We start from the raw sequence: 9,761 nt of genomic DNA, 5'->3' as shown, positions 1-9,761 counted from the left end.
TGCGAACAATCATGCGGAAAATCAGCCGTCGTTTTTTCAGACTCGGAGAAGAAAAGTCTCTCGTTCGGAACCAGGTAAAATTAACGCAGCAAATATCGATCTCTTTTACGTAATCGCGAAAAAGTTGCCGACGAAGAAAATTATTCAGAGACGCACAAGGACAAAAAAAAAGACATCGTGATGGAAACGAGCTATTAAAATATGTAAGAACAACAGGAACGTGACCACGGTAAGCGAGCGAAAAGTATATTTATTTTTCTCGAAGAATTTTTCCTCTCTATCTCTCTCTCTCTTTCTCTCCCTTCAAACGTACGTTGCGAATTTATGTCAACCTACCAACTTCCATTAAATTAGAAAGAAAGTGCCATTATTCTGAAATTATATTAAGCACCACGAAGACCGCGCTCAGAATTTTGTGATACGATTAAAGATAACTAACCATCACTTTAAAGCCGAAGTTTAAATGCGTTCTGCAAAACTATAATTTATTAAATTCCTTTTTATAAAGATGCCCTTAATGAAACGTTATTTTCTTTCTCATAATCGAATGTTAACCGGAACGCATTACGAGCGCACGTTCAATGCAACAATTGGAATAATTGTTTCCTTGTCGTCGTAACATTTCAAAATTTTATGTAAATACATTAATAATAAACGTAAAAAGAATTCGCTGTTTTAAAAACACGCTGACACGTTTCGAGTGTTTCGACACGATTAAAATTGTCCTCGAAATCAGCGTCGTCGAATTTGTAAATCCTATGAATTATCACTCTATAATTTTTTTTTTCTTTCCTGAGCGAAATTCAAAAGAGTTTGCGGCGTGATTTTGCGGAGAAAAAAAATTTCTGATAATAAATCAGCCCGGCAAACATAGATATCATTATTATTACAATATTGTCGCGATATTGCCGCAACATGACGACGTTGTTGTAACGTCGCTACGATATTACACGCCGGGAACATATTACATAATTATAATCAATCGGAATACGCGGCTCTCCGTCGCTATCAAATATCAGAATTAAATCAAGAGTAATAATCGGCGATTCGGTGCGATTAATTAAGAACAGGAATCCCTTCGGGCGAATAAAAATAATCGGTAGGCGCCCGTCTCGCGTGACTAATGAATAAAAATGATAAGAGAGAAAGAGAGGAGAAAGGAGGGCGGAAAAGGAGAGTTACGCGACGACGTGACACGCGGTTTCGTTTGACGTATAGTGCACACGTGCGCGCAAACACGCACGTAAGTACGTAATCGGGCTCGCTTCACGTGGCTGCGCTCTTTCACGTCGATTGTCGCGGGACGACGAAGCCCTGCTGTCACGTGCGGTCGCTTAGTTGACGGATATAAGCCCGTGGATTCTCGGGATCCCGGTACTCGGGCGAATATTTGGCACGTGGAGCTCAAGTCCGAAACCGTGACGGAATCGTGATGGTATCTTAGCGGCAGGGGACGGACGACAGGTCGGCGGGGGTGGTGGCGCGGGTGCTGTTGTGTTGCTGGCGATGACGGTGGCGGCGAGGTACGCGATTTCGGGACGTTAATATCGTTCGGCGCCGGGAGAAGGGAGCGTATCGCTAAGAGGCCGAGCGAGGCCGGGAAGAAGGTGAAACTAGTGAAAGTGAGCCTCCATCGCGGCCGCGGCAGCGAACGGTGCATAACCTAAAAATAAAAGCGCACCACGCACACATACGCACTCTCTTTCTCTCTCTCTCTTTTTTCCTCCTTCGCGTACTCGTTGGGTTCACGCTCGCTCTCTGTGCGCGTAGTCGTGCGCGCAGTAGGTTGTCCGTGCCGTCCGCTGACTCGCCGTTCCGCTGCGGAAATTCTTCACCGTCGATGCTCGCCGCACGCCCGCTCCGGGAACACGTCGTCGTCGCGTCGACATGACCGCGCGGGGCCGGTCGCGAAGGTGCTCGCTGAGGGACGAATGATTTCACCGAAGGATCGCCGGCAGCGTATGGAAAACATGGACACCGCGAGTAACGAATCGGCGGGAGAGCAGGCCGTCCCCGACAGCACGGTGCCGCGGAAGTCCTGGTCCGAGCTTCGTGCCGTTGTGAGCGACTTACGGAGGAAGCTGTCTGGGGTGTCGGCTGGATCCGTACCGAGCTCGATAACCTTCCGATCACTTCCGGACGGCCGGTGAGGATAATAATGCGCGCACGATCGCGCAACATATATGTCAAATTTGTTCAGGAATGATTAACGCTATGCTCACTCTTCTTTTACAGGACTAGAATATATTTTCTAAGCACCCCGAGTAACGGTTGGGAGACCACCCTTTTGTACGTAGACATTGCACATGCGGATCACGCCAATGGCTACCGACTGCACTGGCAGCCTGTCATAGAGGCCAATTTTCAAAGGTAAACACTACCCTTGGCTGAGATATGCCGTTTGTACTGTTGAAAAGCACTTGGGTCTGTTATACAATAATTTTAGCGTATCAAGTACAAACAGATTGTCGAAAGAGGAACAACTGTTGTGGGAAAGGAAGAGACTCGCTACATGGGGTATAACCAGCTATGAAATCCATGCAGAAAGTGGGAAATTAGTCTTTCCTGCTGCTAGCAGCCTTTATCAATGTGTGGATACTGGATTTATGGTAGTATCAGTATATCGTTGTAAGACGAAAAAGCAAACGTTTAACATACATTTTTTTTTTTTTTTTACTAGCCTGGGCCTCTCTTTCCATCAGAGATTAGAATGTCAACGACTGGGGCAAAACTATGTCCTCAGATTTGTCCCTGGAATAACGCTTTAATCGCTCATACATGTTCGGGAGATTTATACTTGTCTCATAGTATCACAGGTTCTTCAGTTCGATTGACACATGCCAGAAAAGGAGGCAGAAGTCTTATAGACGATCCACTCACTGCTGGCACTCCCTCCTATGTTATGCAAGAAGAATTCACAAGGTTGAGTCATTTATTATTAAATTTATTATTATTAAATATTCTCATACTAAAAAAGTAAAAATTAAATAATACTTTTCTATTATTTGCAGGTATATTGGCTACTGGTGGCAGCCAAAGTCCATGTTTGATGGAATATATAGGATAGTATACGAAGAAGTGGATGAGAGTGATGTTAAGATATATTGCTTCCCATCGTCGAATTCTGACGAAGTAGATGAATTTAGATTTCCTAGAGCTGGTATGCCGAATGCCAGAAGTAACTTGAAAATGGTGCAGTTTCGTCTAACGGAATCATTACATATCGTTGATATTGAAATACTGGAGCTGCAGTACCCACTTCACATTATGTTTCCATGGATGGAGTACATGGTGAGAGTTGGATGGACTCCGGATGCTCAATAGTAAGTTTAAGGCAAAATTTGACACGATACAGTAAGTCTTGTGTTAATACTAGTAGATAATGTTGTTTTGTCAAAATGTAGCATTTGGGTGCAACTGTTGGATAGAAAACAACAGAAACTTGAACTGGTTTTGTTGTCGATAGACAACTTTTGCGAGCCACCACCGAATACGTACAATACAGAAAAGCACTTTATACCCGCGTCACCAAGCGTTCAAGTGATATATTCCGAGCAAAGTCCGATTTGGATCAATGTGAATGATCTGTTGTACTTTTTGGAACCGAACGACGTAAACGAAGTTAAATTTATCTGGGGAAGCGAGGAATCTGAGTTTCGACACTTGTATCTCATCACGTCCAGTATAGCAGGTTTATAATACGAGATCACTATAATTATTTTAGTAATAATTTTACTCGACACAATTTTTTTTTACATTTTATGTTTTAAATGTAGGGTTGAGTAATGGAGTGGAAGAGCCTTTGGATAGAATGGATAGTATATTTCTTCGACCACGTATTACTTCCAAGATAGCTTTAACGCAAGGAGATTGGGAAGTTTTAGGAAAAAAAATATGGGTCGACGAAGTCAATTTCATCGTCTACTTTTGTGGATTTCGAGAAGGGCCATTGGAACAACACGTTTATGCAGTTTCGCTGCGACGACCGTTAGAAATACGATTGTTAACACGGCCTGGCTACAGTTATAACAGTATATACTTTAACAAAGAGTGCACAATGTTGGTCACTGTTTATAGTTCCATTAAAACATTACCAACTTGTCAAGTACGTTTTCGATAGAGCATACCTAATAATACTTTAATACGATGAGTAAAATTATATCGATTTTATAGGTATTTAAAATATCACAAACTGATTGGACAGTGGAAAGTATATCGCTCACACCTGTAGGATATCTTTTGGAACCGTCGGTGCCCGAATCCGAATTGTTGGCGCCCGAGATTTTCACACATAAAATTAAATCAGGGGACACAGTCTATTCAATGATATTTAAGCCTCACAATTTTCAACCCGGAATCAAGTATCCCACGATATTAAACGTTTACGGAGGACCCGAGGTACAACTGGTATCAAACACATTTAAAGTAGGTATAATTGTTTTAAAACAGATACATGTTACGTAAAATTAAAACCTTACTAATTATTTTTTATTTTTGCAGGGTTTAAGACATTTACGAATGCACATGTTAGCTGCTCAAGGATATTGCGTGGTTTTAATAGACTCGCGAGGCTCACAGCATAGAGGTTTAATATTCGAAAGTCATTTACGACGTAGGATGGGAACGGTAGAGTTAAACGATCAAGTTGAGGTGTTGGAGTGGCTGACAGAAACCACTGGATACATTGATCTAAATCGAGTAGCTCTTCACGGCTGGTCTTACGGCGGATATTTAAGTTTGATGGGTTTGATACAATATCCCGATATATTCAAGGTGTGCACACACTTATGCTCAATGTTTTTTTTAAAGTTTAGAAATTTTTTTAAATACGTCTTTATTACGATTTGTAGTTGGCCATTGCTGGTGCTCCGGTTACCTCATGGAATTTTTATGATACCGGTTATACCGAGCGTTACATGGATTTGCCACAAAACAATTCTCATGGTTACATGGCTGGATCGGTGCTAACATATGTAAACAAGTTTCCCGACGAAGAGAATCGTTTATTAATTATTCACGGTCTCATAGACGAAAATGTACATTTTTATCACACTAGTCAGTTGATCAATGCTCTTGTAAAGATCGGTAAACCGTATCAACTGCAAGTTTATCCCAACGAGAGGCATAGTCTGAGAAGTCTGGATGCCAGCAAACATTACGAGACGACCCTGCTGTCTTTTTTACAGAATCATTTATGAACCGACGTTCTCCTTTTTACTTTCGTTGTTTTTTCTTACATTGTTAGATAGTTCGATAATAACCGTTCCTCCAAGCAAGTTTTGCAAGTTTGAGTAACTGCCATTAATTTATGTACACATTTAAGCATAAAACTTAAAACAAAAAAACATATTTTTAGGTAATCAGATACCTGTACTAATTTGTGTATAAAAATGTGCCTGTATAAGGCTTTTAAGATAGTATTATATTTTTTTTATGTAAAATATCTACAACAGCACAGTGTGAATATATTATGTAATTAATTACCAGGACGAACTTCTAGCAAGGAATTTATAATGCGTAAGTTATGCATAATTGAAAAAAAAAACTGCATACAAATTTACGAAACGCCGCTGTTAAAATGTCACATAATAATCACGTTTAAAGTTTTCTTAATCAGCTATTGTCAAATCCTATGATCGTGATAATATTGGTTAATCGTGACTATTTTCTAAGAAAAAATGGACAATACTCAATTTACTGACAATAGTTAATCAGGAAGACTATTCTGAGCATGTTTCTGTTTTGCGGTCGTTTCACAATATGTTAAATCGTTAAATGTTACCAACTGTGACTATGTACATACATTTATTGATATACGTATCCCTCTTATCTTTCTACAAAATGAAAATCTGCGTGAGAAAAGTATTTGCGTTCTTCAATGTTGTGAAATAATCGTATATCCTCAATGGATAATTTATCAATAAATAAATTTACTATTTTATATTTTTTATAAATTATTACTATAAGCTACAATTATGATATCGTATACAATTATTTCATTGCCCTTGTAACAAAAAAATTGTAAAAATATTTCCTACAAATCTTTATTTTTTACATGACACAATTATTGCAGACTTGTTATTGATAAAACCAATTAATAAGAAAACAGTGATTGCATTTGAAAATTAAATTAAAATGTAATTATGAGATATAAACTTAATTTTATCTATTTATGTATTCTTGGTTTTACGGTTCAAATACCTATAGAGGTAACGAATTCTTTTGTTGAGTTCCTTCCACTTGGTAGGTCTTGCAATTGGAAAAATGCCCTTTGCCCAAATTTTTTTCTTTCTCAGTAAGATTTGATATTCATTGCCTTTAATACCTCGCAACCATGAGGGCACATTGTAGAGAATTTTTGTAGGATGTAAATTATCTGAGCCTAATATATCAATGTAATCATTCTGACCATATAGTGCTTTTTTTTCAGACCAAGCATCTTTTGGTCTATAAATTGGCATAGGAAGTCTCCGAGTAATATTTGTACGTGGTAACAGGCCAGTTATATTAATTAGATCGTCATATCCATATCGTCGTATTAAAGGGCCTTTTGCTAACTTGTCTGCATGGTAGCGAAACCGTACTGTTGTTATTTGTGGAGTCCATGTGCTTGCAATAGCACGAATAGAGTTTATAACCCAAGACATGAGGTCTAAAAAAACATATAAATAAGAAATTATATACAAATTTTGAGGTTTATATATTATATTTTAGTTATATCCTACACTTTATTATGTAATTTCATCTGTGACAAATAAAACAACTATAAATATAATACTGTTCAATATAACCTTTTCGTCACACATAATACTATGAGCTTATAAAATTATAAAATTGAATACAAATAATAAATAAATCTTACCTTTTTCCGAATAGTAAGAATGCCAAAATTTCGTATAAGATTTAGAAACAATAATTTATATAAGCTGATTTGGTATCAGATGACTCCTCTCACTAACTAAATTCGATGGTGGCTCGACGAGATACTCGCCATACTCGGAACTCGGAACTAAAATAAAATTCTATTATTTGATTGGTCTTTATGGGCCAATCAGTAGCAAACGTCGATCCCGCCAATTCATGATGGCCGCCAGGAAATTGGCGGAAAACGGCTTTTGCCGTGACATCAACTTACTTCTCATATACTTCTAATATTTCGTGAGCATCTTCAGATACTCGGAGCCACATTGTAGTATTTAGTTTTATTAAAGGCACAGTAAAAAAAAAATGATATACACAGTTTACAAAATTATTTAGAACTGTAATTTTTACATGAAAGCTTATGCTGAACTATTACAATTATTTGCATTAAAATTATTTCAACATTGCTAAATTATTTAAATATGAATACTTGAATATTTCACGCATTAATTTTTGTTAGCGAGCAACTTGTTGTAGGAAATATGAGATTGCGACGAGTATCCCGGCAGCCGTCATTAACGAGCCTGCGAAATAAATAAAGAAGTAAGAACTTAAAGTAACTCGATTGAGAGTTGGGCCGAATTAGTTTGCGACGATGCAATTAAACGTAATTAACCTTTGCAACGCTCTCCTTCCCTACACACGCACTGCTGATTCTTACACTCCATTGTGTCTAAAGACTTGTCGCCTTCGTAGCATTCATAGTTATTCGAGCAAGTGAAGTACAAAGCTGCGAAATGATAAAATAACGTAAAAAATGTATAACACAATTCCTTAAAGAAATCAAAGCAACTCTACACAATCGAAAGTAAAAATTACGATAAAGTTACAAACTATAAATCGCGTAATATAAAAACTTTTATTAAAAATTCCAATTTATTGAGATAACTTGCGAGAAGTCCTCATTCGCTTATTCAATTATAAATTTTTTTAATCCAGTTTTGTTTCTAGCGGATAGTTAACAGACTCGCAGCCGGCTGTTTTCCTTCGTCAGCTTTCACCTTGAAAAAAGAAGAATGTAAGTTATATACCTCGACTCTGCACGCAGGCTCCAGTTTCATTTACGAAGTGATATCCCGTGATACATTGACATTTTTCGTTGATGCATAACGCATAATTGAAACTCTCTCGGCACAAGTCGGTGTTAGCTTGACATTGATCACCGATTTTAACTGGTCCTGTAACGTTTCATTTTTCAATTCTGCCACTTGTAAAATACGAAGATCAGGCATGATAACTTTCGTAACTGTTCCTTTTCTCGTTTTACCACGAGAAGGATCATGATTTCTACTTACTCCTGATGCAATTTGAAGAGTTTTTACTGTCAAGGAAGAAATCATCTTTGCAAGTACAGGTGTTTTGCTTGCATTCACTGTTCGTGATGGTTTGACACGGTGTATTGTCCAAGCAACTTAGGCCAACAGCTGCATAAAAAGCAAATATAAATGTTTAATAATATAATTCTTTTTTGCAATCTAACTACGTAACCAAACAATTAAAAATTAAACGAATTAAAATGACAAGCAGTGTACAATAAAAAAAAGTAAATAAATAAATAAATAAAATGTATGCTGGTAATATTATCGCATCGTTATGCTTCTCACACTGTTCAATTCTGTGCGACACTGTAATCTAGAATATATTTCGCTTGAAAATTAATTGAAACAATAAACTTACTGGCAATGCACTTCGATTTGTCGAGGCTTGGTGAGTAGAACGGATTGCATAGACACATTTCTTGCCACCGACAGAACGCATTTTCGATGCAATCGACATCCCTCTCGCACTTCTCGCCAACGTACGCAGCATGCACATGTTCCACTAAAAATCAACAAAAAAAAGTTCTCGTTATAACAGATAATCAATCGATGATCAGAACAGACAATTTGTTAAATATAACGTGACCGATTTGCGTCGAAATTTATGTTGGTAATCGCGATAATTCGGATACACTCACAATCCTGTTGAGAGGAAACGTAGCCAGCTAGCGAATAAAGAATGAAAGATATGCAGACGAGAGTCGTCATTGGAATAAAGACTTATATTCAGGTGTGAACATGAGGCATATCCAGGCAACTGCCAGATAGCAGGTTCACTGTGTAATTACTTTTCACTACGGGACTTTACGCCCTGGTCAGATAAATGTCTTATCTCTAGGCGTATCTAGCGATATCTCGTTTGGAGTGAATCACCAGGTTTCATTTATCGAGCAAAATGCGTTCATCGTCGCACATTAAAAATAGAAGATGTGTCAATTTACTTGATTTCATTAAAATAAGAAATGCAAAAAAGTCTTCTTTTATTTCCGACAATTTATCCTGGCTGTTTGCATATTTAATAATATTTGGTTACTTAAGAAAGACGTTAGAACATCGGATAATCTCGTTTCTCATCTGTATATCGTGTAAAATAAAAATAGAACAATTGTGACGTGTAATTAATTTACAAATTTGCAACTCTCCAACCTGATATTCGAGATAAGGCAAGATTTACCGCGTTACTTTATTACATATCGTTTATATGCGTTATGATAAGATCGAATCGAAGATCGTAAGAGAATCAAGATCAACGCCACTGACATTATTATTACTGCAATTCGCACATTTTGATGAGCGTTTCTTTTTCGTCAGTAAAAATCAGGGTCAATGATCGAAATAAAATGATACGAATGACGTAACACAATCGACGTATTTTTTAATTACATGCCAGACCCATTGACTAAGCGTTCATTCAACGGCGATTCGTGTCGTAATCGCAATTATTCTGCTAATTCAGTCTCATCAAATTATTATTCCTGTTACTATGTGAAATCAATATTTAATTTCACTGGAAATTACGCA

At 37.7% G+C, this 9,761-nt stretch overlaps 3 protein-coding genes across 5 annotated transcripts; 1 reads left to right on the top strand and 2 right to left on the bottom strand.

The window, feature by feature from the left end:
- The first annotated feature begins 1,501 nt into the window (after positions 1-1,501).
- On the top strand, positions 1,502-5,363 carry LOC139110722 (dipeptidyl peptidase 9). Of its 3 annotated transcripts, none has more exons than XM_070670701.1 (10): positions 1,502-2,146; positions 2,236-2,370; positions 2,447-2,609; positions 2,681-2,922; positions 3,012-3,323; positions 3,405-3,691; positions 3,777-4,105; positions 4,174-4,425; positions 4,501-4,773; positions 4,851-5,363. In XM_070670701.1, exons 1-10 carry the CDS (start codon positions 1,932-1,934, stop codon positions 5,196-5,198), a joined length of 2,556 nt encoding a protein of 851 aa, XP_070526802.1. In that variant the 5' UTR covers positions 1,502-1,931; the 3' UTR covers positions 5,199-5,363. The 3 variants fall into 3 exon arrangements, with proteins under 3 accessions (XP_070526802.1, XP_070526820.1, XP_070526811.1); XM_070670719.1 differs by having other exon boundaries at positions 1,503-2,146; positions 2,465-2,609; XM_070670710.1 differs by having other exon boundaries at positions 1,503-2,146; positions 2,456-2,609.
- Positions 5,364-6,028: 665 nt separating this feature from the next.
- Positions 6,029-7,019, bottom strand: Mrpl51 (mitochondrial ribosomal protein L51). The gene is made up of 2 exons (XM_070670980.1): positions 6,863-7,019; positions 6,029-6,652 (listed from the first exon to the last, which is right to left on the bottom strand). The coding sequence occupies exon 2, from the start codon at positions 6,645-6,647 to the stop codon at positions 6,171-6,173; it is 477 nt and encodes a 158-aa protein (XP_070527081.1). The 5' UTR covers positions 6,648-6,652; positions 6,863-7,019; the 3' UTR covers positions 6,029-6,170.
- A 168-nt stretch (positions 7,020-7,187) lies between these two features.
- Positions 7,188-9,065, bottom strand: LOC139110961 (prion-like-(Q/N-rich) domain-bearing protein 25). Its single transcript, XM_070670963.1, has 6 exons — positions 8,879-9,065; positions 8,599-8,742; positions 8,217-8,345; positions 7,953-8,099; positions 7,538-7,651; positions 7,188-7,445 (listed from the first exon to the last, which is right to left on the bottom strand). Exons 1-6 carry the CDS (start codon positions 8,946-8,948, stop codon positions 7,378-7,380), a joined length of 672 nt encoding a protein of 223 aa, XP_070527064.1. The 5' UTR covers positions 8,949-9,065; the 3' UTR covers positions 7,188-7,377.
- Positions 9,066-9,761: the final 696 nt, after the last annotated feature.

The sequence above is a fragment of the Cardiocondyla obscurior genome, linkage group LG02 (assembly GCF_019399895.1).
Source record: "Cardiocondyla obscurior isolate alpha-2009 linkage group LG02, Cobs3.1, whole genome shotgun sequence".
Lineage (NCBI taxonomy): Eukaryota > Metazoa > Arthropoda > Insecta > Hymenoptera > Formicidae > Cardiocondyla > Cardiocondyla obscurior.
Note: the sequence above shows the minus strand (reverse complement) of the source record. Positions and strands in the feature narration are given on the sequence as shown.

Excerpts from the sequence above, each read along its gene's own strand:
- LOC139110961 (XM_070670963.1), bottom strand. The coding sequence starts at position 8,948 with ATGACGACTCTCGTCTGCATATCTTTCATTCTTTATTCGCTAGCTGGC. Across the intron at positions 8,346-8,598 it reads CAAATCGAAGTGCATTGCCA|CTGTTGGCCTAAGTTGCTTG; the intron begins GTAAGTTTATTG and ends CTTTTTATGCAG. Across the intron at positions 7,446-7,537 it reads GGAAGGAGAGCGTTGCAAAG|GCTCGTTAATGACGGCTGCC; the intron begins GTTAATTACGTT and ends TTTATTTCGCAG.
- Mrpl51 (XM_070670980.1), bottom strand. The coding sequence starts at position 6,647 with ATGTCTTGGGTTATAAACTCTATTCGTGCTATTGCAAGCACATGGACT.
- LOC139110722 (XM_070670701.1), top strand. The coding sequence starts at position 1,932 with ATGATTTCACCGAAGGATCGCCGGCAGCGTATGGAAAACATGGACACC. Across the intron at positions 2,147-2,235 it reads CGATCACTTCCGGACGGCCG|GACTAGAATATATTTTCTAA; the intron begins GTGAGGATAATA and ends CTTCTTTTACAG. Across the intron at positions 4,426-4,500 it reads TGGTATCAAACACATTTAAA|GGTTTAAGACATTTACGAAT; the intron begins GTAGGTATAATT and ends TTATTTTTGCAG.